This window comes from Halyomorpha halys, unplaced genomic scaffold, assembly GCF_000696795.3.
Source record: "Halyomorpha halys isolate HHAL.00 unplaced genomic scaffold, Hhal_1.1 Scaffold480.1, whole genome shotgun sequence".
NCBI lineage: Eukaryota > Metazoa > Arthropoda > Insecta > Hemiptera > Pentatomidae > Halyomorpha > Halyomorpha halys.
In genome coordinates, this window is record NW_027116427.1 from 2,426 (window position 1) to 18,798 (window position 16,373).

The 16,373-nt window shown below is 32.6% G+C and overlaps 2 protein-coding genes across 9 annotated transcripts in view; one reads left to right on the forward strand and one right to left on the reverse strand.

Moving 5' to 3' along the window:
• The first annotated feature begins 1,950 nt into the window (after nt 1-1,950).
• Nucleotides 1,951-9,756, forward strand: LOC106683395 (metacaspase-2). Its single transcript, XM_014424827.2, has 3 exons — nt 1,951-2,027; nt 5,953-6,035; nt 7,460-9,756. Exons 1-3 carry the CDS (start codon nt 2,014-2,016, stop codon nt 9,568-9,570), a joined length of 2,208 nt encoding a protein of 735 aa, XP_014280313.1. The 5' UTR covers nt 1,951-2,013; the 3' UTR covers nt 9,571-9,756.
• A 3,686-nt stretch (nt 9,757-13,442) lies between these two features.
• LOC106683396 (hydrocephalus-inducing protein homolog) overlaps nt 13,443-16,373 on the reverse strand; it is a gene marked incomplete in the record, with an annotated part of 211,677 nt that continues 208,746 nt past the window's right edge. For all 8 annotated transcript variants that reach the window (XM_067053226.1, XM_067053222.1, XM_067053221.1 and 5 more), the window contains 2 exon segments: nt 13,443-13,585; nt 15,703-15,889. In XM_067053226.1, coding sequence (XP_066909327.1) covers nt 13,469-13,585; nt 15,703-15,889 — 304 coding nt within the window.

Genomic DNA, 16,373 nt, shown 5'->3' on the forward strand with positions numbered 1-16,373 from the left:
TCAGATAAACTATAAAATAAATATCTTATTCTTATTAAATTACAACTCAAGAGAACCTTATTATTCTAGTCAGAGAGACTATTAAATAAATATCTTATTCATATAAGTACTCACAAAAAAGTTCTTAATTACAGATAAAAACAAATAACACAGGAAGGAAGTTGAATAGTAGAGGAGCGGCTGGGAGGTAGTGGAGGATTTGACTACTACAATTTCCCTGTAGAAATTCCCTCTAGTGGGAAAAAATCCCTGTCGAAGTTGCGGGAATTTATTTTTCAAACGAGCAGCTGGGAATCGGTCACCTCCGGAGACTCTCGGCTCCCTTCGGGACCGGCAGTATGCTCACGTTCGGAAAAAATGGGCTTCCGCCATTTTGGAGGAGCTGATGGAAACAATTACCTAAACTTTAATTTCACACCTTTAGCGCACTTGGTCAGCCTCCACTGGCTCATTACCAGTGATGCGGCGAGAGGGATGCGCTGGGATCTCTTGAGCTCTGCTCTACCCCTCACATGTGGGGGATAGAGTGGGCTCAGGGATCCTCAGGTCTATCCTGTAAATATTGTATATATTATTTTATCCTTGTCTATTCTTTTGTTTGTATATATTTTAAGAGAGTTTTTTTTTATTATTATTTTTTTTATTTTAGTATGTATGAGATCATTCATCACTATTACATATTGCCCACAACTGTGTGGCAGATTGTAATATCTATCAATAAATAAATCTATCATTAAAAAAAAAAAATTTCACACTTGTAACAACTATATAAGATGTTGTAATATTCATAAATGCATCATTTGAATGAATAAAGATTACAATAGAATCTGCTGATCCAGTGAAAGCTAACGTCTTACGCGTAGCATCACCCGATGTTGTTTAATAGCCCAGAGAGATGATTAGGGGCACATTAGAAGGCCTCAGTGCGAATTTTGGTTTCACAGAATTCCTCGCCTAAGAAGGAATAATAATGAATATAGTAAATCAGTATGCAGCGACACGCTACCTGCTGGTCTAAACTGTAACCATTACAGCCGCCAAAACCGTTATCGCTTCCAGCCCAGATCAAGAGCTTCAGTTCGTTCCTCCTTGGAGCACCACCTATGTTTTCTCTAGCCATTTATTTCGTTCATTTATTCAGTAAAATGTAAATAAGCTAATTTAATAAATAAACTGCCAAAAAGAATATACTGAATCACAAAAAAGTAAGTTCTTACAGGCGGTGCCTCTCACCAGCCTTTCTATCATTAATAGAATCGATACCCCACCGATGGTGCCGAACCAGTACCTACTTGGAACAGTAAATAAAATATTCAGTATATCACTCAAACTTTTATTTTGGATTTCACGTTTATTCCCTACTGGTCCCATCTTTCCTACCTGTTATCCTTTCGTAGGACTCGTCGGGCTTACATAACTCCTTCATACCTACAGGTATAGTACCCGGTAAGACGAGATTACCATCCTTAGGAAAATTACGGCTGTCACCCCATAAGTCTCATCCTATATATTCACCTCCCAATCAATTATCTTACCTAACTTTAATACCCATCGTCGACACCTTCCGGTTAAGAGTACCTAACAATCTTTGGATGTCTCCTCCTTCCAGTACCTGCTCTCTTGAGTCAAGACTTGCATGCTACTTTGCGACTGTAGACTGCACCCTGCTGAGCGAAGATTCCATCCTTCCAGGTCTTACGGCTAGGACACGTAAGACTCACCCTATCTATTCAATACTTAACCTATTTGAGCATTTACTGTCGATGTCTTCTGGTATAGAGTACCTCACATTATCAATTGAATTCAGACTATATAACACAACCACCTCGACATAAACTATACTTAATTAATGACAGTGTTATCTCGTTTATTTGTACTTCTCTCATTCTATATTTATAATAAATATGAATAGAATAATAATATAAAAGGTTATTTCTTTTTAAACACATGGTTATAGATATCCAGTTCTGAATATTTTAACAAGTGATATTTCTTTGCCACAAGATAGTGCTGATGGATACTTTAGAGTAAGTGTAACAGAAAGTAGTACTGTCACGTCTTACTAGGTGCTATCTCAAGTTGTTCGACAAATCTTAAATCTCAATGAATGCTTTATAAAGTACAAACAATTGATGATGGATATTAAAACAAGCTCATAACAATAAGGTTTGGTTGCAAGCAGTGCTCCGGACGAAAATACCCCCTCGTTTTACCTGACAAATACCCGCAACTTAACCCGCTCTTGGGGGATCAGTGACACCGTTATAACTGGAACTCTATGATTGTTATAGTCATGATAATACTGTCCCACTAGCTCAGGCGGGATAGTACAAGTAATGCCAGTGAAGCAGCTGTCGCATTCATACGACTTAACATGAAACTATCGTAAAGTTTAAATTAGGGGTATTCATGATGTTGTGTTAAATGTTATATGTTTTACCATGTTAAATGTTATAACTATAGGATTGTGAGCAGCCCTATTTGAAGTCATGTTAAACGTAAAATGCATAAGAGTCCCTAGCGGATTTTCTCAGCAACTTGTTGTATAAGCCTTTATGTTTATAACCTTCCTTCCAGACCCTCATGTTATTGTTTACTTTAGTTTTGATTTAAGTAATTAATTAAAACATGCCTAGAGTGAGTGAAAAGTGGAATTTGTGTGAAAGTTTAGCTTATGAGTGTCTTGTTGATCTTCAAACTTGTGAAGAAGAGAATGAAGATGAGCTAATTGACAACTGTATTGAAAGTCACAACAACTAATATGGCGGCGATCTCAATTGGTCTATTGTGTGACGTCATTCTCGATTTAACTGACCAAGTAACAGACTCTCAGCCATGTTAAATGTTATTTCGTTTTACCACGGCAAAAGAAGGCAATTTTTTTCGATTTAACACGAGTTTTTCCATTTAACACGCTTTAACATAGATCATGAATACCCCTATTATTGCTCCAAAAGTAGCAGCCACCACCATGGTGTAACTGTTTGATAGTTACAGTCATTACAAAATTTACTGTTACAGGCCCCCAACATAACTCTACCTCGGCGTTCTCCAATGTTCTTAAGTTTAAATGGTCCGTTCCCGTCCAATGCCACCTGCTTTGCTGATATTTACGTCTCCTTTTATTTCTCCTATATTTGTTTTGTCCCTTTTTATAATTAAAATAGAGTAAATCCAATTTAATTTTAAATTATGCATTTTGTGGGACCACCACTTATGAAAAAAGTAAACACCCCAGGCCGGATTTGAACCACCTGAGCTACGGACGGCCCACGCGTCTACACGTTTGCCAATTAGGGAAATTCGTGCATGCGCAAACGTGTAGATGGGTTATTTGAACTGGCATTAAATTTAAGTTTGTGGCCAACACCCGTCGAGTGTCGGTTTTTGGGCACTTTACTTACGTTTTCATTTATTTCACCTACCTTAATTTTGTTCCTTTTTATAATTAATATAGTGTAAATCGAATTTAATACCCGAAAAAAATCTTGAGAACACAAGCGTGTATACCGACGTTGGTTACTTCCTTGTTAAGCTCCTGGTTTATCAAGCCTTTGTTAAGCCATGGACTTGCTACAAGTGGGTGCGAGAAACGTATATATCCGGCATTAGAGTCCATTCATATGTTTTCGGAGGTGAGGAAATTCAAAATTCTATCTACATTATGATCGCACGCTCAAGTATCAATTTATTTAAACTTTCCGGATTTCTAACAATTTAGAAAGTTTTCCAACAAAAACCACATAATACATTTAAAGTATATCAAGTTATTTCAATACTTCGGATTTTTAACATAAGCATCTCTTTATATGTTTTCGGAGGTGCAGAAAAATCTATCGATTCTAAGATCGTGCGTTCACCTATCGACTTATTTTAACCTTTCGCATTACTAACATATTAATTAAAGATAAAAATAAGAAAATTCCACCGGTTTAAAAAGATTACATCCCTGAAATCGATAGCATACGTTGTCTGCATCTTCGAGTACATATAAAGTGATCTTATTGACTTAGGCACCCTCAAAAGTTATAATAAATCGATACCCATGGGTGTAGGCAGACGGGAGCCGCGGCTAGATTTTTGGAACCCAAGGAAAAGTGTGAATTTATTTTATAGATGATTTCTTTCTGGAAACTAATGGATATTGAATTAACTATAAATATGCATTCGATCGTAAAATTGATAGAATTATAAATTCTTGCATATTAAAGGAGCCCAGATATATTTTAAAATGAACTAACTAGGAAAATGATGTAAAATTTTGTAGTTATTTTTGTCTATATTAAATCTCAATCAGGGTAGTTTTTAAAATTAAATTTCAGACTTTTCATCTTTATGAAGGATGACAAAGTCCAACTTCATCATCATCATATATTTTTATCATATTCATCGTCATATCTTTTATCGTGGTTTCTCTAAATTCTCACCTTTTGTTTAATTATTTTTTATATTTACTATCCTTCCTGTTTCATTTATGTTCATGTATCTTATCTTACACAATAACTGCCATCCCCACTCCTCCCAATACAAAGGGCTCCCTCTATCTTTGGCTCCCATCAAAACAGGTATGAATTCAATCACATCATTTGATTTTATTGTATATATGTATGTATAGTTGACCGTAAAAATTGATATATAGGGAGATGGTCAGGGTTGCGGACAAAAGAGAAACAAAAATAGTTTACTAGTTGAACAGACAACTTATTTATTTGGACAGCCCTGATGAAGCCCTGCAAAGTGGGGCGAAACGTCGGAAAATAAATAGTTGTAAACTATTTTTGTTTCTCTTTTGTCCGCAACCCTGACCATCTCCCTATATATTTGATTTTATTCTTTTCTTTTTTTATCTCTTATCTATCTGTTACTTTTTCTTTTCTTTACCTTTTCATTTTCTCTTTACAACCTTTAATTTTTTACTTTTCATTGTATACCCCTGTTATTTTCCACAAATGTTTTTTTCTTTTTTGTACTATGTCAAGTGTTTGTATCTTTTTTAGCCCTGACGAAGCCCTGCAACGTGGGGCGAAACGTTGGCTCAATAATAATAGTATAATTATTTACTATTTGAGTTTTTTTGACCACATCCAGACCATATTCCATTCATTTACTTATTTTATATTTACTGTTAAGTTGATCTGTAATTAAAAGTTTTAAAAATTAATGACATTATGACAAAATCACCCTATTTTGTCACAATTTCTTTAATTTTTAAAACTTTTAATTATAGATCAACTTAACATTATCACTTTCATATCACAAAGAATTTTTTTTTTTATATAAAAAAGAATGTGATAACTGTTAAGTTGATCTGTAATTAACAGTTTTAAAAATTAATGACATTATGATAAAATCACCCTATTTTGTCCCAATTTCATTAATTTTTATTTAAAAAAAACAAATAGGACTACATCTCGACAAACGACTGACATGGAGTCCTCATACAAGACTAAAAAGACAAGAAACTGCTCGTAGATTCCGACTATTGCAACATTTACTGGACAAACGGTCTAAATTGCCAATCCATTACAAAAGACTGATCTACATGACTATTATAAGGCCTATCTGGACATACGGAGTTGAGCTTTGGGACTCCACTAAACCATCAAATTCCTCCAGAATCCAATCCTTAATGCTCCTTACTTTGTCACAAATCAAGTCATCCATCAAGACCTCAATATTCCATATGTAGCCGATTTGGCCAGAACCAGATACCGTTCCTTCCATAATGAACTTCTCAACCACCCAAATCCACTTGTTTCTAACCTGGCTTCTCCTTCATTACCTAATAATCCTCCTAGGCGTCTGAAAAGAAGATGGCCTCGAGATCTTCTCCTCTAGAAATGTTATTGGAGTTCTATCAGTGGGTAGATTCTCCACATGTTTTTATCATGTCACTATGTATAAAATATTATTTATATAGTAATTTATCCCATTAGAAGTTTTTGTTTTTAGTTTCAGAATGGAACCAAAGTCATCACTCGCCCCTATTTTAAATCACTCAACAAGTAGTGAAGCATCTTCTGTTATGGTTATAGGCAAGTACAGTTATCTCATTACTCACAGTTGATTTTAATTTGTAAGCAAACCTTACAAGCAGAAGTATCATGGAGGGGTTGAGCTGCCAGAGTGAAACTTATAGTTACTTACAGCCCAAGAGGAGAAAAAAGCTAGTTTTCCCACCCCAAGTTTTTATTACTTTAATGAAAACTATGTATAATTACTAATATAAATTGATGAGTCTGCAAGTATAGATTGGAGGAATAAAAAATGATCGGCTATTTTTAAATTTAAAAAAAAATATTTTTTCATTCTGAGCTCTGTATCTTTGAAACTACCAAGGACACTAGAAAATGTAATAGAACGTCATTTACAGTAAAGCAAATTTGCTAAAATATGAGCCCTAATAGAGTTATGTTAAAAGTTCCCGAAATATAGCTTTTTTAAAAGCAACATTTCATAAAAAATCCACTGAAAAATCTGTAGTTAGTGAATTTATTTAGAGAAATCTATAACTCAAAAACCATTTGACGTAGAAATGTCTATTAGCACTCAAATTAAAGCTAGTTTAATGTACTATAATATAGTTTATCACTTTATTTAAAAACAAATTTGATCCTTTTTATCTTTCAACTTTATTCTTTACAAACCCTCCAACGTTTTGACCCTCAGGTCATTCTCAAGGATACCTTCATTTTGATGTCATTTTCTTTTTTAAAATCTTAAAAATGCAGGCTAATTGCCTTTGTCCCATATAACTTTTTCTATATAATTCCTTCTTAAATTTAAAACTTTAAAATCTTAAAAATGCAGGCTAATTGCCTTTGTCCCATATAACTTTTTCTATATAATTCCTTCTTAAATTTAAAACTTTTACAATCCACTTCTCTTCATTCTTTTACATTTGCAACCTTAAACAACTGTTTTAAATGTAAATGAAGGTATCCTTGAGAATGACCTGAGGGTCGAAACGTTGGAGGGTTTGTAAAGAATAAAGTTGAAAAAAAAGGATCAAATTTGTTTTTAAATAAACTAAACCACTCTCAAACAAGAATATATTAATAAAAATTAATCTAATAGTTTATAACGTTTATTTTTGTAGGGGTAGTAGTTTTCATGATATTCAAATTTATACATACCTCGGTGTTGATGTATACAGCAAAATACATGGGTAACTATCTTAAAAATATTAGGAAACCCGATATTTGCCTAACAGAAAAAGTAAAAAATCTCCCTTCCCCCATCAGTTTCCCTACTGCTAACACTTTTCTGATTTTCCTTTCAGTTTGGAATCTTGGACAGTTTTACTACTCCAGAAACCGTTCCGGGTGCTGTTCTCAAACGCTATTATATTTCCAGGGAAATCCTGGACGGATTGCAGCCCAATTGATAATGACTGCTCATAATATTTATCACTTAGCTATGTCAATTTTTAAACAAATACTGATTTAATCAATTTCAGGCACAATATCAACATTTGAAAACTTACCGATAGAGGAGGAAACGATTCTTTCAAATCGTACAACTGAATCGATTGGAAATATGATAGAACAATTGAAGATCTTGAGGATAGGTAAATCAGCAGATATCGAAACCAGTGTGATACTCAACAGAACAGATTTGTCCTTTGCTAACCATAAAAACCTGGAATTAAGTTCAACACTTGAAGGGATAGTCTCAAATGAAAATTCTGATCTGAGTATTCTGATGAAATCGACGAATTCCACATTATCAGAGGAAGATATTTTTAGGCATTTTTATAAACTCAATGTTCAGCCTTTAATAAATCTAAACGAAGCATTAAACAATACAAAGAATAATTTAACATTATCTTTACAAGAAAAGAGAAAAAATTCTAATAACTTTATCATAGTTCCTGTAAAACTAGATGACTGTTCCAAAAGATCAAGCATAGGTTCAAGAAAAAATAGCAAGAGTGACTTGATAAATGAAACCTATAACACCTATATAGAAAGTACTCTAAGCCTTAGACAAAATGACTCTCGAGAAAATTCACTCATTTTTTCTAATTTGGAAAATGAAAAATCTCCTATAAGATGTATAAGTGAAAAGAAAACTTTATTTCAGACTAAGTCAGACAATAGCAAATTATGGAACAAAAGAAATTCTTCTTTTACTAATAGTATAAAAAACCGTACAGTTTCCGATTTGGAAAGTAGAAAAGAGAATATATTAAAATATAAAATAAAACACTGTGAGGTAAAATTGGTCGACTATTTGGTGGAACAGGAAACCTACAATGGTAGACATATTGAAAAAAATCAGTTAATAGACAAGTTTTTCAACATGGTTCATAATTCAACAAAAGAAAAAGAAAGTGAAACTGATTTTTGTATTGAAGGAAATAGGTTAGTTACTTATAATGGTAAAATCGATAATTCTATGATTGAAAAAGGCCATGTCAGGAATAATTTAATGAAAAACAAACAAAACAGATCAGTAATTGAAGATGAAGCATTTTTACATACTATTAATAATAACAAAGAGAATATAGTAGAATTTATAAATAATTTTAGAAAATGTAACTCAATTAAATCAAATTTACATCAGTATGTAGATGATACTATGAATGAATCTAACAGGAAACTATCAAATAAAGAAAAAATCATCATACAAGATGCTAAGGATGAGCATGATAAAGCAGTTAATGAAAAAAATAAAAATGAACATCTAATATTTTTGAAAAAGAGTAATTTAAATGCTTATACTACAGTAAAAACTAAAACCAAATTAGCTTCAAATAAAAATTTAACAAAAAATAATGACAAAAGCCACAATGTATATTCCAAGTTTGGTATATGTAACAAATTGAAATTTGATGTTGACAATGTAACAGGAAAAATGTCCAAAACAAAGACAATCTTAGATCATAAAGATAAAATTGAAGATAGAAGAAGTTTTAACTATGAATCAGATGATTCATCAAACTTAGAAAAAAATGCATTTGGTGATGTATCAGACAGAGTTTCGTCTAGGTTAAGAAAAATGCATGGGTCAAAACTGAAATATACAAAATGCAAGTTACTACCAAAACAAATGACAGAAGAAGAGATTAAGAAAGTCGTTCATAAAATCACTTTACCTTCAATGAGCTCAAAAAATAATGCAACAATAAAAAAGGAATTCAAACAGAAGAAATCAGAACCAAATTTAATAAGTAACGATCAAATTGGATATGGATTTAAAAAAAATCCTCAAAACATGAAATATAAAAACCAAACTAAAACATATGTGAAAATTGCTGAAATGAGAAAGTTTCTTATATCTCGTTCATCAAAAAAATGCAATTTTCTCGACTATGAAGATATTATTCAAAAAGTAAATATTGCAATCAGAAATACTCAATTACAAAGAACTAATACAAATCCTACAATAATAAAACTACAAAAACTCTTATATGAAAAAAACATATGTAAAAATTGTATTGAGTTTTACACATTTATAACAGACTTTACTCCATTTTCTTTTCAAAAAAAGGTATTGCCACTAAGCGGAGTATTTGGATGTAATGGTCCAAAATTAACGAAAAAATTATCTGATCCACTTAGGTAGGACTTGGCTACTGCACGAGTATTTTCAGGAAAATGTTTGTATATAGTAGAAACTATAAAAAGCTCATTTTATACTTTTGTCATATGAAAATTGTTTAAAAGTTAGAGAATACAATGGAAAAAGAAAAAAAAAATATCTAATTGTAATTTTACTGAATTTTTTTATATCAATTAAATAAAAAATAATATATCAGAACCTGAATCTAACTTTATATATTTACAATATTTATGATATAATTTAAAAAATGCCACACCTTCAAAACAAGTTTACTAACCAGAGTGTACTTGTGCCACTGTTACTATCTTAAAGATGTACTCTCTACTTTAGCAATATTTACACAAATCTGCTGTAGTTGATAATCTCGTTTTTGGGATGTATTACTTCAGAAATATTAATCAACTTCAAATTATTGACCAAAGCCATTTTAAAGACAATGGCCCAACCTGATGTGCAAAACGATACCAGGCCGAGTTGGATATAGTAGAGAGCTATATTTTTTTTCGAAGGACAACTCAGCATAGCATTCCTTCAACATCTTGAGGACAGCACCATCTCTTGAAAATGGCAGTGAATAATTTATGGGTCTTATACTAGTACTAATGTCTTATAAATTATAAATAATATTAAGGAATTTATATTAGCGTTGAGCAAGATATTCAGTAATTTAAACTTTGTATTAGGAGTCAACTTTAATTTATTGACCAAAGCCATTGGCCCAATCTCTGGAGCCAAAGAATACCAGGCTGAGTTGGATATATTATAGAGGTATATTTTTTTTCGAAGGACAACTCAGCATAGCATTCCTTCAACATCATGAGGATGGTGCCATGTCTTGAAAACGGCAGTAAACAATTTGTAGGTCTTAAACTAGTACTAATGTGTTGTAAATTATACCCAATATTAAGGGAATTATTTCAGTGGTGAGAATGATATTTTATGATTAGAAGACAAGTATAATGAATTCAAAACTGTATTTAATATAAAACAAATGTATTAAATCTCTTCTTAATGTGCTGGAAATGCAAATTATAAGAATCTTCAGGAAATCACTCCTATTCGAAAATATCTCTTCTCATGGTTAGGTTAGATGAAGAGCGCTTTTAGATATCATGAAAAAAAAACCAAAGATAAAAACAGTTAAAGTGAATAAAATTTGGCTTTCATTTACTAAATATTATTTTTTTAATAACTGACTCCCTCTTTCTGATGTGAATAAACTTTAAAATAAAAACACGAATATTAAATGTCGGTATATTAAATAAAACTCATGTAAACATATGATAATGTAAACTAAATTTGTTAATATGATAGTTGATAATGATAGTTGATCTAAAATTAAAAGTTTTAAAAATTAATGAAGTGTGGGAACTGGATTACTTTTTTACAATGGTGAATAATAAATGTTATTTGATATTCGCACTTATGATGCAAATGGCTTAATTGGATGACCAAGAGAACACATTAACTAAAAGAAGTGCATCAATAGTGGAGCCCCTGCCTAAAGTGAATCCCTTAAAAATAAAATAGTATAGATGTTGAAACATATGGACATGAACTGTGTATATAGCAAGGGGAAAACTAATGTCAGGTTAGGATGGAGAAGAAATCCATATTCTAAAATCTGTATGTATAGGAGGAAGGAGTATAATGGAGTGGGTAAGCTCACAGGACTGTTGAGAGTTGCTGCCACACCCTGTATGCAAGAAATGGCTAGGAGGTAGATTAAGAAAATAAATTGAGAATAACTCAAAGCATACTCACTCACATTGTGTTGCTGATATTAGTTTTTGAATTTTCAGTCACTTTTTTGTAGTAAACATAGACCATTGAAAAAAATAAGGTTTACTCTTTTTAATAGACAACTTTCTCCATTATATCACAAACAATTATTTATTATTATATACAATTATTTGGAAACTTTATATTTTAATGATTTCCTTAAAAGAAATTAATATTTTATTAACTGTTCTTAGAAAATATTAATTGAAAAATTGATCAAGTTAATTCAATTTAATATTGACTCCTTTTTATAACAGTAAATATATTTTGGGATCCTTAATATTCAAATTGAAATGAGTCTAAACAATACAGAGAAAGGATTGGTTAATGGTTTTTCATTGCAGATATATCACATTATTGTAAGTATATATATATCAAATTTATTGTAAGTAATATGTATTACAACTTCTACTCTCTTCACATTTGCGATTAAATGAATGGTTTTACAAATAATTATATTAATGTTTGAAATCCCTATTAATTTCAATGTAAAGTTGTCTCCAAAAGGCGTGGACTCATCCCCGCCTCTTAGCGTAATTTTTGCTTAGGAGGCCCCTGACAGTATGATGCAATCACTGGCTGCCTTCTGTTTCAGTTTAGATTACAATGGTGGATATTCCTATGAACCTCAACGTAAACCTTTAATTAACTCCCCACTTAATGACTTCACTTCACTTTGACGGAGAGTAGGATATATTGTATCACTAACCTGCTGTAAGTGGTGTTATGGAGATTACTTTCTTTGTGTTGTTCAAGTGTCATCATCGTTTCTTAATGAGGGCAAGAGGATTTTATTATGATTCTATAAATAAGAACTAGTATTCGAGAATTAGTGATTAGTTATCAGTTCATAACGAGCTAAGAAATGAAAAATGAAGTTACAAGAAAATGTTTTGATTAAAGTGGAACTTTTTATATTCTTTTTTGTTTTTAAACAATGTCTCATTCGAGGAGCCCAGAAGCAGATCTTGACCAAGAGTCAAGTCATCGCGATGTTACACTTTGGCTCCAAGAAACCACGTGATAACAATATACTGAGCAGATATGCACTGAGTCAATGTTCAGTTGTGTCACATGAAACACACTTCCAAATTTTATTATATTTCTTTTTTAATATTCTTAAACTGGATCCGCTAAATACCATTCAGGTTATAGAATTGTATGAATAAGATAGGGGTGTAAGGCTGTGGGACTAAGATCCCTAAAATATGAATAAACAGTGAACCGATAGGTAAAAATCCAAGGGGTAGATCAAAACATAGATGGAAGGATTGCGTTAAGACTTAGTAGATTTAGGTTTGGAGGGGAATTACTGGACAGATGTATCGAGAGAACAAATAGTGGTATCGGCATAGAACGTTCAGGTTCGTTAGGCCTCCATTATTATTATTATCAATATTCTTAAAGTAGACTCCTCAATGTGTCTTGATAAGAAATAACTGCAGAGGTTAACTTGCATATGATTCTCAGGGAGTCAAATATCTAATTTTTAAACCTTAATATTGACACAAAGATCCTCTCTTAAAGCTCCTAGTTGTTCTGAATCATAGCCTCTTACTTTGAAGTTTCTTTCTCCGAAACACTCACAAGACTTCTAATCTTAAAGGAAGGAGATACCCTTATCATATATTTCCTTCTTTTACTTTTTATCTTAGTTGGTTGAATGAGTTCATCATTGTAAGGTGTTATCTAGAATCATTACTGAATTTTCTGTCTTAGGAAAACTACGATCATTAGAATATAATGTGAATCCATTAGTATCTATATAATAAACTTTGCCAAAACAGGCAACTAATATTAGTTATTTCATTTATGGAACAGCATTCAACATAAAGCTGTATAAACTGACTTAATATTAAGCGATATTTATCTCTTTACTTTAACATAGTGTACACATTTCATAAAAATCCAATAGGACAAGAAGAAGTATGATAGTTTAATTTATTACCAATTTTAGGTTCCAACCATTAACTTAGCTTTTATTTCCTCTTGAATTTCATTGTTTTTTTTTTATATTGTAGTTCACAGATACTTAAATTTCTCAGTCTAATATAAAATATTAAACACCAAATATCACAAAAAAAAATATATTTACAGGAATATTTAAATGTACAGATTTTTATCGATGCACATCGAAATAATAATCCCAGTGGTATAAGTTTTCCAAATTAGATATCCTTACCATTGACGAGTTTTCAAACTTATCATCACTCACAGATATTTGTATCTCTATTACCTTGAGAAACACAATAGAAGTAATTATTATATCATTGAATCCATATATAATTATTATTTTAGTATATTATATTAACTATAATCTTTTGTGTTGACACAATAAAAATTGTATATCTCACGATATGGAGGCAAGGAGGTAAGATGAGGGACATGTGGTTTGAAGCAATCCATCAGGATGCCTCTAAACAACAATGAATGCCAGTATAGTTAGCAAGAGACCACGTGAGAGGCCATTAACCAGATGGATAGGCAGAATCGACAAAGTTGCGAAAGAGCAGAGTGCGGAAAACTGGAAAAGCTTAGCCCAAGACAGGCAGGCATTGAGAGGGGGTCATCTGTAGCTCAGGTGATTAAGGCGCAAGTTTTAGCAACCTGCAAACTTAGAGAATTGCGGGCAGTGCTGGTTCGAATCCGGCCTGGGGGTGGACTTTAAAGTTACTTAAGTGAACACGAGTTACTATAAATATTTATGTTTTTTAAAAATTAGATAAGTTGCCAAATACTTAATTAATAAAATCTAATTGAATATTTGGAGGATTTATTACAGTCATAACCTTAAATGACACAGGTTTGTCTAGTACAGTATCTTTAGGTCCACTTTGTCCCAGGCTATTAAAAATTATTTTTATTTATTTTAATGTATACAATAATGGTTGCCTGTGAGCCATACATTGTGTATACTTTAAGTTCTTATTCAATGATAAAAACTAAAGGTTTCATAACAGATTAAAATTACTAATCCATATATATCATCTTTCCTTTTTAATTGTTATGAAACCTAGAATTACGAGGGTGGTTTGAAAAGTTCTCGGAATGTACTAGAAAGAAGTGCCTTACCTCGGTGGAACTGCTTTTATTTTTCAACATAGTTTCCCTGCAGATTAATGCATTTGGTCCAGAGATGTTCCAACACCTTGATCCCATCTCGAAAATGACCATGCCAACCATGAAACCAGGCCTGCAAAATACCTCTCCAATTCAGCTGTCAGTTCTTCTGTTGTAGGAAATCTCCGTCCCCCTAGGAAAATGTTTAGCTTGGTTAGTTGGTTGCACTGAAAATGGGCCGGATCTTGTTCGGACATTTCCAATCTGGTGCGTTTACGGTCCAATGTCAAGAGCCGCGGCACCCATCTTGCAAATAATTTTTTCATTCCCAATTCTTCGGTTCAGATGACATCCCTACAGCTTCAGCAATCTCATGCATTTTCAGTCGACGATCCTCCATGACCTTTTTTTATTTATTAAAGTGTTTCGACCACTTAGGCCATTTACACTTGATTTACAAATTCGATTACCATTGGCATGTTCATACAGTTGAAATTATAAAGTGAGAAATTTATAATCACAATTACCATTACATATTAACAATTACGATTTACACTTCACAAAATTTATTACTGTTGTGGAGTCTTCTCTGATCATTTCCTGTACACATGAAGAGAATTGGTGTGACTCCAGAACAACCCAGTAAGAACGTGCTCAACAGCGAGATCGCTTCAGCAGCAGCGACACATCGGTGCATCCTCTCTCCTTCATGAGATGACAGTGGGTGAGTCGAGTATGGCCTATCCGAAGATGGGTTAATACATCTCTGTAGCAGATTCATGTTTTTGGCCGGATGTTCCACCGTATGCTGGACCATTTCTCCATGACCTTTTTATGCACTTTTGCGATAAATTCTGGGGTTCACTTTTTGGCCGCTCACTACATGGATCATCATATAAGCTCTCCCGACCAAATTTAAACTCGCTGGTCCACTTGGCAACAGTTGAATATGAAGGAGCCCCCCAGTGTGTTCTGAAAGTCAGCATGAATTTCCTTTGCTTTCATACCTTTCTCTACAAGGTACTTAATCACTGCTTGAATCTCAGTCTTTTCATAAAACAATAACAAAAGTTGTCACTACCAGATTCATGTTGTATTCACCAACATGTTGTATTCACTACCAGATTCATCACAAATGATGAGTTATAATTGCATGGGAACCTTGTTGCTCTAGCACTAATACGATTCCGAAAGCTTTTCAAACCATTTCTTAAATATAAATGCTCATATACTGTGATTTGTATTTTTTTTATGTTTAAGTACTGAAACTAATATCTGAATAAGAAAATATACCTCTTTGGCTTCCAAAGTAAATAATGGTTTAGATATTTTTAAACAGCATTCATCATAAACACATAAGCAAGAATAATTCTGAGAGTAATTAAATACATTTTTGAATGTGAGTACAAATGGTTCGGAGACATAAATATCGAACGGACCCTGTGGCTGAGGAGCTTCACACTGGCACACAAGTTTATAACTGTCGACAAAAATTAATTATAAAATAATGCAATGGTTTAATAACATATATGAAGTATCTAACTGAGATGTTCAGATAATTACAAATGAGAACAGTAATTAGAATGACCAATTAATATAGATCCATCCATGATCAAAACTTTCTTCAAGAACATTTTACAATAATGCTATATCTAGTGAAGGCTTTGTATTAACAAAATCGGTTGTATGTCACCTCTCACGTGACAACAGTACTTTGTCATTGTGGTTGTATGTCATGTGGGAAGGCAACAAAGCATAACTCCCTGATTTGTTTTTGGGCCCCATGATAATTTATTTATGGTGCCTGTGGCTGATACAATTTTAAATTTTTGGGCAAATATATAAGAACAATGTTTTTCTGCCTATCGTAATTACATTCAGTAAGGTTGAAATGTTGTGACAGTTCACTTCAAGGCATATACATATGACAGTTAATGCAACTGTTAGTCCACTTGCATTATTTG

Bases quoted from the DNA above. Each gene is read 5' to 3' on its own strand.
- LOC106683395 (XM_014424827.2), top strand. The intron at 6,036-7,459 runs GCAAGTACAGTT...AATCAATTTCAG, and splicing joins ATCTTCTGTTATGGTTATAG to GCACAATATCAACATTTGAA.